This window comes from Schistocerca piceifrons, chromosome 6 (genome assembly GCF_021461385.2).
Source record: "Schistocerca piceifrons isolate TAMUIC-IGC-003096 chromosome 6, iqSchPice1.1, whole genome shotgun sequence".
Taxonomy (NCBI): domain Eukaryota; kingdom Metazoa; phylum Arthropoda; class Insecta; order Orthoptera; family Acrididae; genus Schistocerca; species Schistocerca piceifrons.
In genome coordinates, this window is record NC_060143.1 from 29,438,805 (window position 1) to 29,462,618 (window position 23,814).

Sequence of the window (23,814 nt, forward strand, 5' to 3'; positions counted from 1 at the left end):
GTAAGGTCACAGACTCAGAATCATATGTTAAAGGTAATGACTCCCAGATAGTATTAAGAACAGAAAGTTCATTGAAATCAAAAGTGAATAGCAACAAAATTCTTTATTCAGATTTGAATATTTATTGTAAGAATAGGTTAGACACCAAAGGTGGTGGCATATTTATTGCTGCAATGTATTAATAGTATCTGCTCAGGTTATCACTCATTCTGAATGAGAAAAGTGTGAAGTTATCCATGGAGTACTAAAAGGAATCCTCTAAATTTTGGTTACACAACAAATCACTTAAATCTAAAGGCTTTAAATTCAACTAAATACTTAGAGATTACAATTATGAATAATTTAAATTGGAATTTTCACATATATAATGAGGTGGTAAAGCAAACCAAAGACTGCATTATATTGGCAGAACACTTAGGAAGCCCATCAGTTCTACTGAATAGATTGTTTACACCAGGCTTGTTCACCATCTTCTGGAATATAGGTGTGCAATGTGGGATCTGCATCGGAGGGGGCTGATGGCGGACATTGAAAAAGTCCAAAGAAGGCCATCTCATTCTGTATTATCACAGAATAGGGGGGAGCGTGCCACAGATATGATATGTGAATTGAGGTGGTCATCATTAAAACCAGGCTTTTTTTTTCTTGTGGCAGGATGTCACCATGAAATTTCAGTCACCAACTTTCTCCTCAGATTGCGAAATATTTTATTGGTGCCTGCCTACATAAGGAGAAATGATTACAATGACAAAATAAGAGAAATTAGAGTTCACACAGGAAGATTTAAGTGCTTGTTTTTCCTACATGCCATTCGATATTGCAACTGTAGAGAAATACCTAAAAGGTAGTTCGATGAACCGTCTGTCAGGCAGTGAATTGTGAACTGCACAGTTATCATTTAGATGTATATGTGGATGTAGATGAATAAATCTGTGTGAAGTTGAGTATCAAAGGTGGGCCAAAAATGGTTTTAGGATGTCTTTATAGATTGCCTCTGTCAGGAGCTGTAGTGTTAGAGCACTTCAGAGAGAATTTTCTGTATGAGTTTCCTGATAGTGCTATTGGGAGTCGTGATCACAATTGGCATCAGAGGCAGGAACTCATGAGACATCGTTCTGAACGTCACGTCCGAAAATTACTTTGGGCAGGTAGAGAACCAACTTGTGAAGATCACATCTTAGACCTCCCAGGGAGGGGGGGAATAATAATAATAATAAATAAATAAATAAATGATATTTTCAAATCAGTTAATGGAGGGTTCAGTGATCATAAGCTGTGGTAGTGTCAGAATGTTAAGAAAGATAGGAAAATATTTTTCCCTAGCAAGAGTGACAGAATACAAATTGCTGAGTATTTGAGCAGTCAGTATCAAATATTCAGGGTTGAGGGTGAAGATGTTGAGCACAAATGGAAAAATTCAAAAGCACTGTTTAGTATTCCATTGTCAATTAGGTCTTAAAGGATGGGTAAGACCCACTGCAGATTAATAATCATGTTAGAAAACTGCTGTGTAATCAAAGAGAGCTTCAGCACAGATTCAAGAGAAGTCTAAACCTACCTGGCAAACAAAAGCTGAAGAAAGCAAAAAAATAAGCATAGGGAGGGCAATGATAGAAGTGTTCAATGATTTTGAAAGGAAAATTTGCCAGGTGATCTGACTAATAACTGTTTAAGAGGTTTTGGTCTTACTGTCTTCAGTCCGAGGACTGGTTTGATGCAGCTCTTCATGCTACACTATCCTATTAAAGCTTTTTCATCTCTGTATAAGTGGTACAGCCTACTTCCTTTTGGAATTGCTTATGTTTTCATCTCTTGGTCTTCCTCTACAATTTTTACTCCCCACACTTCCCTCCAGTACGTAATTGGTAGACCTTGATGTCTCAGAATGTGTCCTGTCACTGATCCCGTGTGTTGGTTGAGGTATGCCAATAATTTCTTTTCTTCCTAATTCTGTTCAGTACCTCCTCAGTGGTTACTTGACCTGCCCGTCTAATTTTCAGCATTCTTATGTAACACCACATTTCAAAAGCTGAACTGTTTATCATTCACATTTCACTTCCATACTTGGTTATACTCCAGACATATACCTTTAGACAAGACTTTGAATACTCAATTCTAACAAATATCTCTTCTTCAGAAACACTTTTGTTGACACTGCCAGTCCCTGTTTTATATTCTCTCTGCTACGACCACTATCAGTTATTTTACTGCCCAAATAGCAAAACTAATCCACTACCTTAAGTGACTCTTCCCTAATTTGCTCAGCAATGCCTATATTCTGTTACCATTGTTTTGCTTTTTTTGATGTTCGTCTTATACTCTCATTTCAAGACACTGTCTGTTCCATTCAACTGATCTTTCAAGTTCTTTGCTGTCTCTGACACAATTGTGATGTCACTGGAAAATCTCAAATTTCTTATTTCATCTCCCTGAACTCTCAATCCCTTCTCCAAATTTCGGGGATCACACTGGCACTGAAATGGAAAATGGTGGAGAGATGCCTGAAATACTGAATTCAGTCTTTCAAAATTGTTTCACTGTGCAAGACCATTTATACAGTTCCTGCTTACAATCATTGTACAGACATTGACATGGCAAATATTGAGATAAATGATCATGGGCTAGAAAAGCTACTACCATTGCTTAATAGTGGGAAGGCATGAGGTGAGATACCTATAAGATTCTACAGAGATTATGCAAAAGAGCTTACACCTCTTCTAGCAGCAGTTTATCATAGTCGCTGGAACAACAAAAAGTACCCACTGACTGGAATAAAGCATAGGTCATTCCCGTTTTCAAGAAGGGTTATAGGATAGATTCACAGAATTACAGGCCTCTGTTGCTGAGGTCAATATGTTGTAGAATTTTAGAACGTGTTTTGTATCACATATTAAGATTTTTTGGAGAACGAAAATCAACTCTATAAAGATATATATGAATTCTGCAAACAGAGATCTTGTGAAACTCAGCTCACTCTCTTTCTCATGAGATCCACTGTGCTGTAGACATTGGTGCTCAGGTTGATGCTGTTTTCATAGACTTCGGGAAGCATTTGACACTGTCTCGCAGTGCAGTTTAGTGAAAAAAAATAGAGCTTATCAAGTATTGCACCAGATTTGCAACTGGATTTAAAAATTCCTTGCAGAAAGAGCTCACCACATCGCTCTTAACAAAACTAAATCAGCAGATGTAAAGGTAATTTCAGTAGTACCCCTAGGAAGTGTACTATGACAGTTACTGTTTACAATAGATAACAATTATTTTCATAGTTAAGTGACAGCCAGTTCCTTGACATTAGCTGTATCAGGCATAGATTCGCTACCCAACAGTGACAATATGAAAGTTTGTGCTGGACCGAGACTTGAATCCGGGTTTCCTGTTTGTTGTGAGTGGTCACCTTAACTACTTCAGCTAACCTTGTATGCTCCCCAGACCGTGCCAAACTTTCATATGTCACACTGTTCACATCCTTATATCATAGCCCACTTAAATTCATCACCTAATGCTTGGAGAACTGCTGGGATTCCCACAACAGGGAGAATGAGTCAATGAGGAATTGTGACCAATGTTTGTTACCAAAATGTGCAACACAACTACAGTCATGTCTGTAAGAAAAGACATTGTTAATGATCCACAGCTGTACAAAATAATGAGAAAATTATTCACTGATTGTGAGTTCCTTGACATCAGCTGTATTATGAATAGAGCTACTATGCGGTCCAGCACAAATTTTCTATGTCACTATCGGGTAGTTGATCTATACCTATTACAGCTGATGTCAAGGAACTCACAGTGAATGAATAAATTTAAAAATATTTCGTACAGCTGTGCATCATCACATTATTTGTTCACCCATCTAAATATGTAAATGATCTAGTAGAAAATTTTGGAAGCTCCATAAGGCTGTTAGCAGATGATGCGGTTGTGTGGAAGAAATAACAATGCTAGAAGACTGCAAAGGACTGATCAGTGATGAAGGAACTGGAAGTCGATCCTGAATATATATAAATGTAACATATTGCACGTATAAAGGAGAAGAAATCCACTACTGTACAACTACACCATTGATGACACATTTCTGGAAACAGTGTCTGCTATAAAATATCTAGAAGTAACCATATGGAGCATTATTAAGTCGAGTGATCACGTAAAAAATAGTAGGAAAAGCAGTTGCCAGACTGAGATTCATAGGAAGAATCTTAAGGAAATGTAACTCATCCAAGAAGAAAGTGGCTTACAAAACACTGGTCTGACTGATTCTTTGGTACTGATCATCACTCTGGAACATTTATCAAGCAGGACTAACAGCAGAGAGAGAGAGAGAGAGAGAGAGAGAGAGAGAGAGAGAGATGATCCAAAGAAGAGCAGCGCATGTTGTCACAGGATCTTTTAGTCAGCCATTTTATCACAGCGTTGTTTAATCAGTGAGAGAGGGTTACGGAGCTGTTCAACAAACTCTAATGACAGACACTACAAGAGAGGCCTTATGCATCATGGATTGGTTTAATACTGAAATTCCGAGAGAGTATGTTTTGGTAAGAAATTTTTTATGGTTATAAAAAAAGAAAAAGAAAAACAAGGAAATTATGTATCCCAAGGTAGCATCTTCCTTCAGCACATTTATGGAATTCCATTTCAACAGAATAATGCATATTCACATGGTGATAGGAATGTTTAAGGTTTCTCCACAAAAAAGGTACTGCTTCTTTCTTGGCGTACCTATTCACAGTATATGTTGCCCCTTGAATTAGTCTATGATATCACTGGCTAGAGACTTGGTGAAAATTTCCAGTACTCAGTCAGTTGATGTTTGGACTGAAATAAAAGTTATCTGGTTTGCCAGAACTATGTTCAAAGGCTGTTTGACAGGGTTCTTGTATATGAAGAGACACTTATTGCAATGTACTACACTAATGAGCCAAAACTTATGTCCACTGCCCACCTTGAGACTGAATACAACATGATGGTGTTGTGACCACGTGGTGTAATGAAGAGTATGTAAGCAGAGCAGAGATGAATAGGGAATCATTCTAGTCATGATGTATGCCACAAATGGGGAAAGCCTCTGACATAAGTGACTTTGACAAAGGGCAAATAGTTATGGCCCAACTCCTCAGATTGAGGGGGAAATAGCAAGATGGCAGGCTGTCTGTTCGCTTCTGTCATGAGAATCTGTGGAAAATGGTTGGAGGATGGTGAAAACATGAGTGGGTGACAAGGCACTGTGGACAACCATGCCTCATCAAGAAAGGCTTACCAGCTCTGTAAAGTAGGATAGGCTGTCATCTGTGACAGATATGATGACTAAGTACAATGCTGGTGCAGGCACAACTATTTTGGAGTGCACATTGTTAAACATGGGGCTCCATTGCATATTAGAAATAAATTAATAAATGGTTTATTTGTCCATAATAACTTAACAGTCATGGACATAGTCAGTTTACAAACACAAGAACATTAAAAAAGTTTAAAAGTGAAGATAAATTATACACAATAACATTAAAAATCTTTGAGGGGTTACAAACATTTATCAATGAACAGTTGCTTTAATTTTGTCTTAAATGTTTCCTTTTAACAATTTTGTATTATTTGGCAATCTGTTATAAAAATGTCTTCCAGCAGAAAATGGACTATGATCTGTTACTCTTTAAATTTTATGTGGTAATCCTCTGTTTTTCTTGTATTATAATTATGGATTTCACTGTTGGTTACACTATGCTCCATATTTTCTTTTACAAACAGTATAGTTCTGAGAACATACAATGAACACACTGTTAGTGTGTTATACTTAATGAAATATTCTCTACAGTACTGGCACTTACTACTATTAGCTATTATCCTAATTGCTCTTTTCTGGGCTCTAAAAGCCCTGTCCATATATACTGTTGGTGCCCCACCCCAAATCTCGATACCATATTGCAGGTGGGAGTGTATAATTCCAAGATAGATTTGTCTTAAAACAGGTGGCACTATTATGCTAGAAAGGCATTTTAGGAGGTAGATGTTACAGGAATTTTTTTTACACATGTAGCTGATGTGCTCCTTCCATGTACGATGTTCGTCTTCTATCCCAGGAATTTATGTTTATCAACTGTTTCAACTGATAGCTCGGGTTCTGAATCCACTTGTTATGATTTATAATTTAGGAGAAACTCCATCAGAATTGTTTTGTCCTTATTTAGTGCCAATTTGTTTCTGGTTAGATATTCTGTGATGAGGCTAATGTTCTCTGCGTTAATTTGCACTGTTAACTGTTTTGTAGAGCCCCAACTTATGAAGGAGGTATTATCAGCATAATTTATAATTTGAATTTTGTGGAATTATTATATCATTGATCTACACAATAAACAAAAAAGTCCCAAAAATGCTTCCCTGAGGGACTCCACAGTTAAGAATTTTATAAGATGATGTTACTGTTTGTGTATGTCTCCCAGTTGTATAATACAGCTTTACACATTGTCTCCTGTCATCAGGGTAGGATCTTAACAAATCTAATGCTACTCCTCTGACTCCATAAGTTTCAAATTTATGTAGAAGAACAGAATGATTTACAGAGTCAAAAGCCTTGGATAGGTCTAAAAGGGTGCTAATAACTTTGTTTATTCAGTACCACTTGCAAAAATGTAACTACAGCTATTATTGTAGACTGGCCCTTCCTGAAACCATGCTGAAAGTTTTTTAGTAGATTGTACTTACGGAAAAATGATTCAAGTTGATCAAGAAGTAGCCTTTCCAACAGCTTACTAAGTATTGATGTCAATAAAATAGGCCTATAATTTTGTATATCTGTGGTTATTCCCTTTTTATGCATCAGTCTTATTCCAGTGACTTTTAACAAGTCAGGAAATGACCCCTGGTTGAAAGAGCTGTTTATTAAACGTTGTAGTGGCTTTATTAATTGATCACTGCATTCTTTCAGAAATTTTCGCCAAGATGTCATCCCAACCACTGGATGTATTTGCTTTTAAGTTGGAAATGGTTTTCAGGATTTCCAATTCTGTAACACACCTCAGGAAGAATGAATTACTGACATTACTGGGATTTGGCACCCATGGTTAGTCGATCACATCCTTCCTACTCATTGTACTAAACTGGTCTATGAATCTCTCACATACTTCCTTTGGGTTACTCAGCAATTTTTCATTGTCACTTATTATTATGTTATTACACACTGCATTGTCACTCCCTCTTTTTCCTTATGTACTATACTTCACGCTGTTTCGGTGACATTACTAGATTGCCTCATCTGTTCAGCATACATCTGTGCTTTTAATGTCTTAAGTGCTTCCTTGTAGGTTTTTTTACAGGCTTTATATTTAGATTGGAAGTGCTGCAGTTTGTGTCTCTGAAAACAATATATAAATCCTTCATATCTTACTTTAATTTTATCATGTTAGGGGGAAGTTTAAGATTGGTGGAGCTGTCAGTTTTATTTAGTATTCTGACCACTGGGCACACTTGATTAAGACAATGGGTTAATGTTGCATAAAATTTGTCCCACTTTTCATTAATATCTTCTGTTTCATATAGGCCTACCGGATGCCAATTTTTGTGTGCCAGGGTTTCCTTTAATGTACGATAGTCAAGCTTTCTTTTATAGGTAAATAGGCCCCCATCAGATACTATTTCTTTGTCTGTGTGAAGCTTTAGGACTAATGCACTATGATCTGAAATGTGATTCTCAACAGTTCTAACTACAAGGTCTTCCTTTCTGAAGTTTGTAATAACATGGTCAATACATGTCTGAGAGTCACATGTAATTCTTGTTGGCATTGAATTCACATGGGTGTAATTATAGGACTGTAAAATATCAGTATATCTAAGATAATTTATACTATTAGTTAAGGAGTGTATGTTCACATCCCCTACTATCATAGTCTGTTTTTTATGAGGTGAGAGTTTGTCAACAAGTCCCTCTAAAGGACAGAAAAATTCTTCCGTGTACTGTTAGAGGATCTGTACAGGCTAGCTATTATTAAACTGGCATTTCTAAGCTTTATTCTTGTTGCGGCTATTTCAAAAACAATCTCACATGCAAGTTTGTCCACCCAATAATTTTTTTGCACTGGGCATTATTTTTGACATAAATACCAACATCCCCACCTTTTTGTTGTTTCCTACAATGGACACTGACCATTTTATAATTACTTAAATTAATGCTACACATTTCTTCAGGTTTGCACCCTAGTTCATTCACAAGATAAATATGAGGACTACTAATACTTAAAAATTCGTCAATTTTTTCTATTTTGTTGGTAATATATTGGACATTTTGTGATACTATTTTGAGTTTGCTGTCACTTACGATGTTGTTGTCAGGTAATTCGCCTTCTCTTATACATGGTGAAGGCTCTGCTAGTATTGCAGATACTGATACGTTCCCATGTTCAACATTTGAATATGTCAATTAGTATTGCAGTGCACATAGAATCATTGGGATTGGACTGTAGATCAGTTGAAACATGTTGCCTGGTTGGATGAATCACATTTCTAGTTACACTAGGTTGATGGTTGTGTCTGAGTATGCCATCATCCAGGTGAGTGGCTGCTAAAACACAGAAGCAGGCCTGGGGTACCAGTATTATGTTGTGAGGACATTCATCCAGCATCCATGGGACCTGTGGTAAGAATTGAAAGCACTGTGAAAACTGTACATTGTGTGAAGAGTATTGTGGACCACCTGCATCCCTTCATACTTACTGATGTCTTCCATGAAAGTGATGACATCTTACAACAGAATAACTGTCAATGTCACAAGGCTGTATTACAGTGATAGTACATACTGTCATTGATGCCGTGGCCACCAAATGTGCCTGATCTGAATCCATCTGGAATGCTATTGAGTCCAACTCTGCATCCACAAACCATTGGCTTGTAATTTATGGGAATTACATAACTTGCACATAGACATTGGGTGCCTCATGCCTCTGACACAGACCAAGGATTTGTTGAATCCATACCATTCAAAATCACTGCTGTATTGTGTTCTATAGATGAACCAGCATGCTATTATTGTTTTGGCTAATCAATGTATATGTTGGTTATGTTTATTTCCTCTGTAGAATTTACCATTTATATGCATCACTTCAGGTCCATATATGGAACAAGCTTCTGTGTGATGTCCCTATTTTTACATAAATAATTGTTATTGAACAAACTAATTATTCTCCAATTAATGTTTGTGCCCATGCCACAGTTTGCTACAGTTTTCTGCCAGTTTTACTGATGGACATTGGACATGCAGTAATTCATTTAATAACAAATAGTCATCTTAATGGACACTTACATCATACAGGTATCACATTGTAAAAAGGTTTAGAGGAAAAGTATGTACCTCATCTCTGTGTTGAAACTGGCAAGCAAACTCTTCCCATTCAGCTACAACACACACATAAAACCAGATTCTTTTTTGCACACCACCACTGTCTTATCTTTTAATAGGGTGCGTATTCTGCCCCATCACACAAGCTATAAAACTTAAAGGATCGTACTGAGGTACCACTGAAAACAGTGGTGACATCTGTACCAAGAAAATGATATGAACATTCATAAATTGTCCTTCACCTTCAAGGTGTGCTATATACTGATGGGTTAATAGCTGTTGAGAAAAAGACAGTTGTTAGCATGCAACGTCTGGGACTTTGCTACACCCTAGTAGTATAAGTCTTACTCAAGCGTACCGGCCCTCTGTTTGGGTGTACATTTATTTTGCTAGTGGCTCATGAAACTTCTACAGATCATCCTCATGCAAGCAAAATATCTCCAGTGGTGTGGATATCAGATATGGTGTACACCCAGTACAACAAATGAGCTATGGTGGCCAGTTCTCCAAACAAAATGTCATATACACACATCAAAACAAGTTTTGCATCATCCCAGTTCCCAGAACTCCTGAAGATAGATGTTGACTGTGGACACAGACCCTTTGACTGTTCAGAGATGTCACTAAACCTGCCCAAAGATGTAAACAACCGTGCATGAGTAGTGCCTATTAGACGAAGGGGGTCTGACAGGCGATCAGTTCCAGTCATTCCACCAGGAAGGAGGTACACGGCTCGTGTTGTCTGTAGTTCAACCATGCCTAGACGGTCAATACCATGGTTTGGTCTCAATGTTGTTCAGACATGGAGGGGATACAGATAGACAGGAACTGTCGACGACATGCCTCGCTCAGGCTGCCCAAGGGCTACTACCGCAGTGGATGACTGCTAACTATGGATTATGGCTCAGAGGAACCCTGAAAGCAATGCCACCATGTTGAATAATGCTTTTCGTGCAGTCACAGGATGTTGTGTTACGACTCAAACTGTGCACAATAGGCTGCATGATGTGCAACTTCATTCCCGATGTCCATGGTGAGGCCCTTCATTGCAACCATGACACCATGCAGCGTGGTACAGATGAGCCCAGCAACATGCCGAATGGACTGCTCAGGATTAGCATCACGTTCTCTTCACCGATGAGTGTCGTATATGCCTTCAACCAGACAATCATCGGAGACGTGTTTGGATGCAACCCAGTGAGGCTGAACATCTTGGACACACTGTCCAGAGAGTGCATCAAGGTGGAGATATCCTGCTTTTTTGGGGTGGTATTATGTGGGGCCATGTATGCTGCTGGTGGTCATGGGAGGCGCCGTAAAGGATGTACGATACGTGAATGCCATCCTCTGACCGATAGTGCAACCATATCGGCAGCATATTGCCGAGGCATTCGTCTTCCTGGACGACAATTCATGCCCGCCGTTCTGCACATCTTGTGAATGACTTCCTTCAGGATAACGACATTGCTCGACTAGAGTGGCCAGTGTGTTATCCAGACATGAACCCTATCGAACATGCCTGGAATAGATTGAAAAGGGCTTTTTATGGACGACATGACCCACCAACCACTCTGAGAGATCTATGCCCAATCGCCGTTGAGGAGTGGGGTAATCTGGACCAACAGTGCGTTGATGAACTTGTGGATAGTTTGCCACGATGAATACAGGCATGCATCAATGCAAGAGGGCATGCTACTGGGTATTAGAGGCACCAGTGTGTACAGCAGTCTGGACCACCACCTCTAAAGGTCTCGCTGTATTGTGGTACAACATGCAATGTGTGGTTTTCATGAGCAATAAAAAGGGCAGAAATGATGTTTATATTGATCTCTATTCCAATTTTCTGTACATGTTCCGGAACCGAGGTGATGCAAAACTTTTTTTGATGTGTGTATTATTAAACAATATAATTGTAACAGAATACAAATTTCTGCTGGGAACCTGTTTTGGTTAGGAACTGTGAAGGAGGTTCTTTGTATAAGAATTTTTGGAATACTTAAAAACATCAAATGATTGAGAAGCAAAATTCCTCTGATGGAGATTACAATCTCATGTTGGGTAACCAAGCTTCTAAGTGCAAAATACCTTGATGGGTTTGTGACACAGAATATGAGACAGCAGGAATCATTGTCATCATCCATATACTAAGAAATAATGTAAAATGTGTTACTGAAGACATGTAAATTTGTGTTATGTTCAGTTCACCAGCTCTTCCAGAATACTTTACAACGATCATTATTCACCTTAGAATATGACTGTATGACATTTAAAATGCCACTGCTTTGTCCAGATTAACATGAAGTTCAGGAAATATTTACTATATGACAGAGTGTGGATGCAGTACAAAGTATTACAACTACCTAACTTCACAAATTATTTTGCCATGACAGTGAAATGGAGGTTATGTATCCACCCAAAGACAAAAAGTGATGCTGTCAGGAACACATGTACCTAAAAGTCCAGCTGCATAAACAGACCACTGCCAAAGCCTTTGTCTTTCGGCAGATTCGCATCTCATCTTTTGTAAGAAAATGCCTTATCTCAGAAAACCAATAAAGGTAAATCTGGTAGTACAACATGCAATACTGTGGGTCCATTATCTCTGATAAAAGGAAAATATCAAGTGGAAGGTAGTAAGAGACAGAAAAGAACACTGTTTCCCATGCTTTGTTGTTCTTAATGACGATGAAGTTTTCCAACCCCTCGCTTACTACCCAATGTGATAGAAACAAAAGGGGACAGTAAAAAACCCGCACTCTTAACATGGATTATGTACTGTAGCAGAATATTAATGGCTTTGTAGTGCATTTGGTGGAAATGAGATGCTTGGCACATTGTAGATACCTGTGCCTGTGCCTGCAAGAAACCCAGTTTAAAGAGTCTTGACACCTCTGTGGTACTGGATTATAGCTTCCACAGGAAGGGTACTCAATGGTGTTAGAGTTAATGGTGTAGTGGGAGTTTTAGTTAATGACAAATATTCCTATTCTCTCCTTTATTATAAGCTTATAAGCAGTTGCTGTAGCAGTGCCTGTGCCAGATAGAGCAATACATTTATGTACCTGCCCTCATAATGTAAGTTAGTAAGCAAGGCGCTTTACTGTCTGATCACATAGCTCTCCATATCGCCTCTCCTTTGTAGAGAGTTCAGTGTGCATAATGTATTTTATGGACTACAAGCAGTTGCTGCTGTGGTACATGTGCGGGATGGGGCAATACTGTTTCCTTATCTGCCCTCCTAATGTAGGTTTAGTCAGCAAGGCACTCTACTGTCTAATCACATATCTCTCCACATGACCCCTCCTCTGTAGAGATTTCAGTGCATATAACAGTTTTTTTCCACCTCAAATCAGTCTTCTGACTGATTTAATGTGGCCTTTGGTGAATCCCTACTCTGTGGCAGCCTTTTCATTTTGGAGCTGCTCTTGCACTTTATGCCTTCGACTCTTTATTAGATGTATTCCAACCTCTTTCTTCCCTTGCAATTTTTACAATCTACAGCTCTCTCATGTACCATGGAAAATATTCCTTGATGTCTTAACACATCCTATCCCGTCTTCTTCTCAATATTTTCCGTATGCTTCTCTTCATTGATTCTGTGGAGAACCATCTCGTTTCTTATTAGTCCACCTAATTTTTAACATCCTCCTACAACACTGCATCTCAAATACTTCAATTCTTTTCTTTTCTGATTTTCCCACAGTCTGTGATTCACTGCCTTACAATGCTGTAATTCAAATGTATATTATCAGAAATTTCTTTATCAGTTTTAGGCAAGTGTTAGATACTAGTAGACTTCTTTTGGGCAAGAATGCCCTTTGTCATGCCTTATTTTTCTTTTGTGGTTGCAGAAGTCCTTACTTCCTACTTTTTAGTCCCAAATCTTTGAATCTTTGAATCCACAGTGTGTGGTCATGAGACTCCTCATTCCATTCAACATGTCATCCAGTTCTTCCTCACTTTCTCTGTGAATTGCAATTTCAGTAGCAAATCTTATCATTCTATCCTTTCATCTTGAATTTTAATCCCACTTCTGAATCTTTCTTTTTATTTCCTTCTCTAGTTTTCAGGTGTGTAGATTGAACAGTACTGCCAAAAGACTAAAATCCTTCCTTATACCATTTCTAATATGAACACTTCATTATTGGTCGTGTATTTTTATTTTTTCCTCTTGATTCCTGTGCATGTTATATATCAACCAGTATTCCCTATAGCTTGCATCCATTTTCCTGAGAATTTTGATCACCATGCAGCATTTTGCATTGTTAAACACATTTTAGGCCACCAAGTCCTGTGAATGTGTTTTGATTTTTCATAAGCAAGCAGAGGTATTTTAAAAACTCAGAAGTCTCACAACAGGTATACTTTGAAAAGGTTTGGGTTGGAAACCTCTAAATATTCTTGGTATGGTTTTTTTCGTGTATCTCTCCTGTGGAAGATATATGCAGCTGTTACTGCATCCCCCATACACAGTCCATTCACAGTAATGTGACCACAGCTTGTGTTCATTGTCGGCATGTCACAACTACTTACAGATGGCACATGGCAACACTAGCAGCGCAGTGTATGTAAATCATGTTTGGGGGATGCGGAAAACAGTGCAGTCATTGTGGTGTGGAAATGGAGTGATGTATATGACAGTTGTTTATCTTCCCTTTCTCGCTTTAAAAAAAAAAACTGGAGGCCTATGCAGTGATGTAGCAAACATACCTGGTGCCCGGGATATGACACTTTATTGGTGGTCCCCCCATCACTACCCCCCGCTCGTCTCCGTGCTCGGGGCACAACACTACATTTTCTTACATTTACTCTAATAATACTATAATTTCTGAAAAATTTTGCTTGATGTGTAGAGCATTTGGCACCCCTCTGCAAGTGGCGTCCAGAGCTTGATAGACTCCTTCTGCCGCCGCCGCCCCCCCCCCCCCCCATATGCCACTGGTCCTATGTATTAACATGTCAGGGACAGTTTTGTTAATGGGACACTGAGTTATTTCACATTTGCATTATTAAGCTAAAGGAACATACTATTGGCACAAGAATACTGTACTCGCATAGGTTTCTGATAATAAATAAAACATGGAAAATTACATTTTTCTTGAATGGTTATTTAATACTGTGACAACAGCTGCCATTTACATGGACGTTCCTGTTCATTCTGTCTTATATACATTTGATTCAGCCCAACCACAGGTAAATCATACGGTATCGAAGGCACAACAATTGTCAAACCACACGTGTTGTTTATCAAGTAACTTTTATCCACTACACAGATTTTTATTTAGGCAGGACCACCTTTAAACTGGGTCAGGGCATGAATGAGCATGGAAGAACTGAGCATGGAAGAACTGTCCACCTTGGGCACACCAAGAACCCACACGCTCTACTGCAGGACTCAAGGGACCTGACTGCTTGCTACAACACACAAACTATCTGACTGATTCTGGTTTACTTGAACTCCAGATGTGGGAGACATCATTCCATCCCGACAACCCCATTCCCTCTCCCCAACCCTCTGTCCTGAACTGTCACAATGCTTACCATCTCTGAATCTCTGGCCTACTCTCTGCGACACCTCCCTCTTTATGTTCGTCTGTACTTGCCCTCGCTGCAGGGGAATCCCTCTCATTCTTGGGTCCGAGGGCCCTGTCCTTCCTTTTAATCTTCCCCAACCTTCCACTCTCCTCCCCAAGAAAGGAACTATTAAATCTGAAAGCTGCGAAGTGTCTCTCTGTTACTATTTTGTGTGTCTGTCAGCAGTACCGCGCATTTCATCTCCTGAAGGTCTGTGATTGGTAGCAATAGCTTTTCAGAATTCTCCATCAAATTTTTATTTGATACACTCATATTCATTAATTAAAGATATGCCCCCATTTCTTTAAGAATCAAACTCCCAAACATGAAACATCATACCACCCAAACTGTGTGTCAAACAATGATATAATTTGCAGGGGCAGTCAGTGGTATACATGGATTATGTGTGCAAAATGTGTTACAAATAGAATTAACAGTAAAGAAGTAATAAATTAAAACATTGTGCCAGATGCTGAATTTTTACTACATGAACAGCAAAAATGTAATTAAGTGTTAAACAATTTCATTTTTGGGGGGTGTCGGTGAGAAAAGATGTAATAAATTAAAACATTGTGCCAGATGCTGAATTTTTACTGCATGAACAGCAAGAATGTAATAAGTGTTAAACAATTTCATTTTTGGGGGGTGTCGGTGAGAAAAGGTTTTGTAGAGATTTGAAATTTCATGTGAAATGTGTTGGAAGTCACTAAGTTCTCTTTTTCTCAAATACAGGTTGAATATAGTCTAGGTAATACGTGCACTGTCAGTTATGCTGACTCAAGACATACACACAGTCTCTAACTGTAATACTTGATTTAATTCCCTGTTGCTTCATAACCTGGGTTGAGAGTAACTGAATCTCCTTTCCCTTCTTCCCTTTCTTCCCCCTCTCTCCTCCCCGATGAAGGAACATTTGTTCCGAAAGCTAGGAACGTAAATTTTCGGTTCTGTTTTATGTGTATCTATCGGATGTACTGAGCTGAGGTAAGTACTGGTCAACCCCTCTATCTCTTTGTTAAAACCTATGTATATGCGGACGAGACGGTCATCGGATCGAATGCCAGACTCAGCCTGCAAAGAGCAACCAATCAACTCGAGAAGTGGGCGCAGGAGAACAAAATGGAAATTGAGATGGGAAAAACTGTAAAGATGAAATTCTGCAGTGGAGATCGGGAAGCTGTGGAGGACAGAATATACCTTGGTACGGAACCTCTTATGATCAATAGCTTCAAATATCTGGGACTGACTCTGTAAACCACTGCCAGATCATTCTGAATTCATGTAAAATCATGATCAGCAGCTGCCACAAAAGCCATGTTTGACATCAGGGCAATACCCAGACTGTCACTGAAAACAGCCATGGACTTGTTTGCCGCAAAAATAGTTCCCATCGCAATCTATGGAATAGATATCATTTGGGAAAAGTTGAGTCTAAAAATCCTAAGTCTCTGGAAGCAGTTAAATCACGCTTCTTGAAAGGCGCCCTAGGTGTTTCAAAACACAGAGTCGAGGCTAGTATATGAACTCGCCAGGAAACCCTTTTTCATAGAGGAACTGCGTATGAGGCTCACATCTACCGACAACTCGAATAAACTCCTACATGAAAGAGAGGAGAAAAGAAGGGAAATTTGGCTGACTTTTATGCAACAGAAGCCATGACAAACAGATCCTGGACCAACACAAAACAAGGACTCTGACACCTGGTGAATTCAATAGCAGTGCATGGATACCACCACAAAATATATAAGAACAAGATTTTCCACGACCGCGGCAGCAACTGTGTGTGTGAGTTGTGCAACCAACCCTGTGACTGTCACGTGACCAGCTGTAAGAAATGAATAAAATTACTAGTAGAACTCTGTAAATAATAAAATGGGAACACTGTGATATCATGAAGCAATGTAATTTATGTAACTTATGCATAACTTGTGCTCATTTATTCTAATAATTGTATCAAACCTCTAACATAATACTATAGTTCTTATAACTGTATAAAATACTGAAAATCAAATTTTTGTTGTTTCTGGAAGCCATAGATAGGCAATCTGCAACTGAGACTGTGCCCTGGATTAGCTATTTGGCAGTACAGCTCCCACATGCACATCACTCACCGTATGCTCCCAGTAAGTTTCTTTGTAATGTTTTCTGCTTATGCAGTTAGGAATACTGAAAAAGACACATATATAGGAAACAGTATCGTCCTTGTTTCATTGAAATTTTCTGCAGTTGTAGAAACTCATGTTTGCTAAACAATATTTCTTCTGATATTATCGAGCATTATATTTTTTATCTGTTTTTGAGGTGGATGGTTTGTATTATCATGTCTGTTGTAGGTGCAGTAGAACTGAAACTACTGAAAAGCTTTCTGATGGAGAAAAATCATAATTTCAGTTTATTTCAGTAATGAATGTTGCTGCCTCTTGTTCTTCATACATTTCAGAAAATTTCCTTAATAGAGCTCATGTGTCAAAAATGACCTCAGCTCTCACTTGCATGCTTTTCTTGCTGATTTGACTGAATTGCACTATAAAATGATGGGCCTCACAGTCATTTACATACCAACTGAAGGATCTGATATTGACGTGGAGACAGCCAGCAAGGATAAAGAACTAATTAAGAGGTTAGAAGGTAAGAGTTATGAGTTATTTAATAAAATACTGTTGTGTAATTAATTGAGAGATACATTACAGCACAGCTGAAAGTCACAATGCATACACAAATAATAGATTGCATTTATAATTTTGATGATACCTGCAAAGAACAGGAAGTTGATAAATTGCTTTCCAGGTGAAACTGTGCATAGTTGTTGGGAACATTAAAGGGTAAATGTTGCTACAACAGATGTGTCATATTTTGATTATAATATGTGCTATTTTGATTATAATATGTGCTGTTATTTAATTTTAAGGCAGATTTCAAAATTAAGTAATTGTGTCTCATACAGGTATCAGAAAGGGAAAAACTTCTTTACACTTGATGAATGTAACTTTTCACATGCTTAGGTAATGTCTGGAAGAGATTCTCTATGTATAGGATTCTCTATGTACAGGATTCTCTACGTATAGGATTGTTCATAAATACCTCCATTGTTCCAAATGGTTCAAATGGCTCTGAGGACTATTGGACTTAACTTCTGAGGTCATCAGTTCCCTAGAACTTAGAACTACTTAAACCTAACTAACCTAAGGACATCACACACATTCATGCCTGAGGCAGGATTAAAACCTGCGACCGTAGCAGTCACGTGGTTCCAGACTGTAGCGCATAGAACCGCTCGGCCACCCTGGCCGGCCCAGTGTTCCATAAGACAACTGTGTGATAACTACAAGACATGCAGAAAATAACACAGATCAATATAGGCAGAACATCTTGTGATGCAGCAAATGTTAGGGCCAAATTATGCGGCAGTGGAGGCAGGATATGGAGTTTAAGTCAGGTTACCATGCGGGGGGCACTGAAGATGAAAAGTGTCATGATGGAAAGCACGTCAGATCCAATTCTGAGGCAGTTTGGCATCGAGGTAATCACAAATGTCTGAAAGAAAGTGTGATGGAGCACAGGCTTTGTGCAAAATGAAGTCTCCATTGTCTTTCTGTAATCGTGGCATAGCTCACTGCTGCAGCGTGTCCAGGTACTAAAAATCATTCACAGCAAAAGACATTACTCTTATAAGGGTCAAGAATGTGTTCTGCAATCTCACTGGAAGTTCTGTGCCCAATCAAGCATGTTATGACGTTTCACCTCTCCACACACTGAAAACTAAAGTCGGTGAAAAACTGTCTATCTCCAGTAGCTACTGCAAATCATTGCAAAAGTCAGAACAACCTCACTTTGCTGAGTAGTGAGCTCACGTATCAACTTTGGTTGGTGTGGTTTTGTACACAGACGTTTGTGTAGGATGCACCATCAGTTGACTGTGGTATCTGCATTTCTCTGCTCACACATGTCATCAATTTCTTTGGGCTCCTGATAGATGATTACCACACAAGCTCCACCTTCTCTGCTATCAGTCTTGGCTGGCCTGTTTTCTTTGCACCACCTAAGCAGCCAGTCTCATGGAATGTGTTGTGCCACCCATGGATTGTTTTGTGTGTCAGAGCTTTTATCTGATATTTGGTACAAAATCGTCATTTTATCATCAAAATTGACGCAAATTTAGTGAATTCAAGGACATAAAATGCACGTCTCTCCCTATTATACACTATTTTCTGACATGTCTACTCCCTAGTGCTGTGCTCTGCAATTACACTGCACTGCATATTACGAAGTGAAATTGGGAGACATACTCCATCCACTGATATTTGTCATTTTTCTGCATGTCTTGTTGTTCTCACACAGTTGTTTTCAACTACTGTGGATGTCCATGTGAATAACCTTGTATTTATTAAACCTAGCGCAAATCAAATGGAGCTTGCTTGTTATGATATTTCTTGATGGAAAGTTCAATTTAAAAGGTAGCTGCAGCTTTTTACCATATTCCTGTTTGCTAACTTCCAAAAAGCTTACAGCATGGCAAGTTTGTTGCCTGTCAGGAAAGTTGTCTCCAAAGTCAAACTGCAGTATGATGTATCTAGTAGTAGTAGAGATTGACAGAAACAAAAGATCACAAAAAGGAAGGAAAAAACTGCTAGCTTTTCAAGCAAGAAGTTGTTTCAAACTTATATATTGTTTCTGCCAGTAAAGGAATCTTTTGTTATGACCAGAGTGAACCATATTTTCAATACTTTTTATTTGTGTTTATCTTTGCTGCCATTTACAATTTTGTTCTATCTGTGGGTGTAGTTCCTTAGTTATCTGCATCCCATATTACTAAATTATGTAATTATCTTGTTACTGCAGAAATATTAGAAGTGAGTTTAGTTACATAGGACATAGCTGTCATTGTAATGAGATACTGATCTGATGACTACTATTTCTGTCCTACAGGTGTGGTCATGCACTGGAGCCGGCAGATACGTGTTGCCTTGGGTGACCAAAACCAAGTTTCTCCAACAGAGCAACTGTGCCCAAAAGATGAATTCCAGTTCTGGATATATCGATGTAAGAATTCAATTATATTTACAGTTTACTAAATTTAATTAAGGAAAATGTTAGACAAGGAAGTCTGTGACCCAACGGTGAAAATTATGGCTTTCCACCAGAGATACTTAAGAAATTAAACTATGTTGGAAATTTTAAAATTAAAGATTATTTATTCAGTAACTCTCATAGAAATTGAAGAAAGGAAACATTATCATAGGAGAACATAACTTTCAAACACCAAGGGGTTGTGGTTGGGATGGGGTTTGGGGGCGGGAGGGGGGGGGGGGGGGTTGGGGGGGGGGGGGCAAGTGGCACTATAGATATGGAGCAGATAAAGATGAAAGTTAACAGAAGTGAACAAGAGATAGTAGCAGGTGTAACATTAATGACAATGGACATATAACATGCCACTGAATACACATCTCTGCCTTAGAGGACAGTTCTTATATACATTGGTTTCTATAAATCATTGAATATCAGCAAATAATAACAACTCAAAAAGTTTTATCACACTTACATTCCAACTTAGAAAATACCAGATGTACACGAAAGACCCCTGGGAGGGGTCCTGGGGTCATGCGGCACGTTTGCCGGCTCTTGCCTCTGCGTATGCCGATTGTCGCTAAGCATTGATCTCAGACACCAGTGCTTTGCGCATTCCCCCTACATGGTGCAACTGAGTATACTGGTGTTTTCTTCAGAGTTTTTTGTCAAGTTTAATAACTTAAAATATTGTTGCTGGACATCATTATTGCAAATGCGCAAGGCTTTCACTGCCCTTATATCCCTGGTCCCGGTCCTCAGACAGAAACATCGTGCGCATATCTTTTATACTGTGCGATTGAGTGTTTGGGTGTTTTGTTTTGAGTTTCCATTCAGTATGGTACACATGAAGAATCAACGAGTGTCTCTTGTGTTGAACTATGCATAAACAGAATCTTATGTGGAATGCCGACTTGAATTCATACAGAAATCTCCCAGTGTGCATGTTCCCAATTATCTGACAATAAGCGGATCAGTGAAAAATTTCAGGAGACTTGATCTGGCAAATGATGGCCTAGAGAACCTAGTGTTTTAGTTGAAAATAAATTAGACTAGAGAGGGGAGGCCTCATAAAGAAGTCCGAGAAAATATCTGCACCGTTTGACACTTCACACTGATGTGTGAAGAGTGTCTGCTCACAGAGCTGTGCACAAACTGAAAAACCATACAAAATAATGGTAGTGCATCAACTGAATAACTCAGATACTGTTGCTCTATGTCATTATTGCAATTGGCTGTTGCAGTCTGTGCACGATAGGGAAGTTGATCCTGAGATGCTTTTTGTGATGAAGTATGTTTACATTTGTCAGGGTATGTAAATTCTCAGAACAGTTGATGTTGGAGTTCCATAAATCATCATGAAATACATCAGTAACCTCACCTTCATGTGAAAACAGGAGCATGGTGTACAATTAGTACAAAACAAATTATTGGACCAAACTTTTTCCACAAAACAATACTTTCTGGCAGGTATGTAAACAATATACTGCGTCTTTTTTCGAGAACTAACACCTAATGAAAAGATGTACAGTTATTTTATGCAGGACAGTGCAATACCACAAATTGCCAATGCTTCTATGCCAGCAGTATGAAATGTTTTTGATGATGGGGCTGTAGACTGGGCTCCAGATCTAAATCCAAGTGATTTTTATCTTTGGGGAATGTTAAAAGACAAGGTGTATGCAACCAGTCCCCACACACTCAAACGGTTCGAAGACAGGGTTCGGCTAGTCATTTCCATTTCGACAGCTGAAATTTGCCAAGTGTTTGCTGCAGCATTGACTGGTGAATGTGGTGGCGGTGGCCGGTGGCTGTGCTGTGCGATCCATGGACCCCTCCTGAGCATCTTTCGTGAGACATCCTACATTTGAAAGTGGATGTGAATCAGTTTAAGTGACATAAGTGGCACCAATGTGGAGTGTGATTGTGTCAAACAGCAATACACCACATAGCATGATGGGTGATGCTGTTATAGGTGGTCTGTTATATCCTTGGGAAATGAAATCATTTACCCAGTGATCTCATTGTTGGCAAGAGATACATAACAGGCAATAACAACGTGCTGTGGCTGTAAATGCTTTTGCATTTAAGCAACAAATTGACATAGTTACTTACACAGTATTGTTTCTTCAGTTACAAAATACATCATTTGAACTCTTGTTGTTGCATTAATATTTTTTTATTGTTTCTGGCTCTCCTGCAATTACTCATAGCTGCTCATTTGTGTGTTGTTGGGTGCCCCAGTTTCCTCTTTTTGAATAGTGAACACAGTAATTTCAGTGTCTGATGAATACAGCCTTTATTCTTTCATGCTTTTTTCCCTTTGATGATTTTAAAAATATTTTAAGAAGTTTAATTGATTCTGGAATATAATTCTTTTTCAGACAAAAATCTTCTTGGATTGGACTACCAGCTTCAAAACAAAAATGTAAAGCATACTATAGAGATATTAATGACCTCTCAATGTACTTACATCAGTCAGTTCATGTCAGTGATGGGGGAAATAACGGTAATTTTCTTTGTTCTATTATTTTATTGTGGAGACAGATTTATCATAGGGAAACTAGCTCTAAAGAAAAGTAAACAGTTTAAATAAAATTGTATAACTTTTACAACAGATTAGTTGTTATTATAACAAAAAAATCTAATAGAAATTTTACTGATTTACCTTGTTACATTTATTAGAACATGTTTCATACTTATTTATTGTAGCCTTATGATACTTTTGGGGTGTGCACTGCCTCCTCCACTACAACTGGCTGCAATAACTAACCTAGCCACGTGTTGTCAAACATTTCTATTTTAGTTAGAAATAACCATGATTTTAGTTTACCGTAGTGAAAGTGACAAGACTCTCTTGGTGATATTACACATGGCAGTGTGGAGATCAGTGCACTAAAATAAGATATTAGTAAAAATTTTTCTCTCTATGATCTGACCTCCCCCCATGAACCATGGACCTTGCCGTTGGTGGGGAGGCTTACGTGCCTCAGCGATACAGATAGCTGTACCGTAGGTACAACCACAACGGAGGGGTATCTGTTGAGAGGCCAGACAAACGTGTGGTTCCTGAAGAGGGGCAGCAGCCTTTTCAGTAGTTGCAAGGGCAACAGTCTGGATGATTGACTGATCTGGCCTTGTAACAATAACCAAAACGGCCTTGCTGTGCTGGTACTGCGAACGGCTGAAAGCAAGGGGAAACTACGGCCGTAATTTTTCCCGAGGGCATGCAGCTTTTACTGTGTGATTAAATGATGATGGCGTCCTCTTGGGTAAAATATTCCGGAGGTAAAATAGTCCCCCATTCGGATCTCCGGGCGGGGACTACTCAAGAGGACGTCGTTATCAGGAGAAAGAAAACTGGCGTTCTACGGATCGGAGCGTGGAATGTCAGATCCCTTAATCGGGCAGGTAGGTTAGAAAATTTAAAAAGGGAAATGGAGAGGTTAAAGTTAGATATAGTGGGAATTAGTGAAGTTCGGTGGCAGGAGGAACAAGACTTCTGGTCAGGTGACTACAGGGTTATAAACACAAAGTCAAATAGGGGTAATGCAGGAGTAGGTTTAATAATGAATAGGAAAATAGGAATGCGGGTAAGCAACTACAAACAGCATAGTGAACGCATTATTGTGGCCAAGATAGACACGAAGCCTATGCCTACTACAGTAGTACAAGTTTATATGCCAACTAGCTCTGCAGATGATGAAGAAATTGAAGAAATGTATGATGAAATAAAAGAAATTATTCAGATTGTGAAGGGAGACGAAAATTTAATAGTCATGGGTGACTGGAATTCGAGTGTAGGAAAAGGGAGAGAAGGAAACGTAGTAGGTGAATATGGATTGGGGCTAAGA

At 38.8% G+C, this 23,814-nt stretch overlaps 1 protein-coding gene across 1 annotated transcript in view; it reads left to right on the plus strand.

Moving 5' to 3' along the window:
- Positions 1-23,814, plus strand: part of LOC124802831 (dynein axonemal heavy chain 2) — a 1,031,222-nt gene that overhangs the window by 87,298 nt on the left and 920,110 nt on the right. The window contains 5 exon segments of the mRNA XM_047263843.1: positions 3,188-3,195; positions 12,278-12,288; positions 17,379-17,524; positions 19,823-19,936; positions 22,345-22,469. Coding sequence (XP_047119799.1) covers positions 3,188-3,195; positions 12,278-12,288; positions 17,379-17,524; positions 19,823-19,936; positions 22,345-22,469 — 404 coding nt within the window.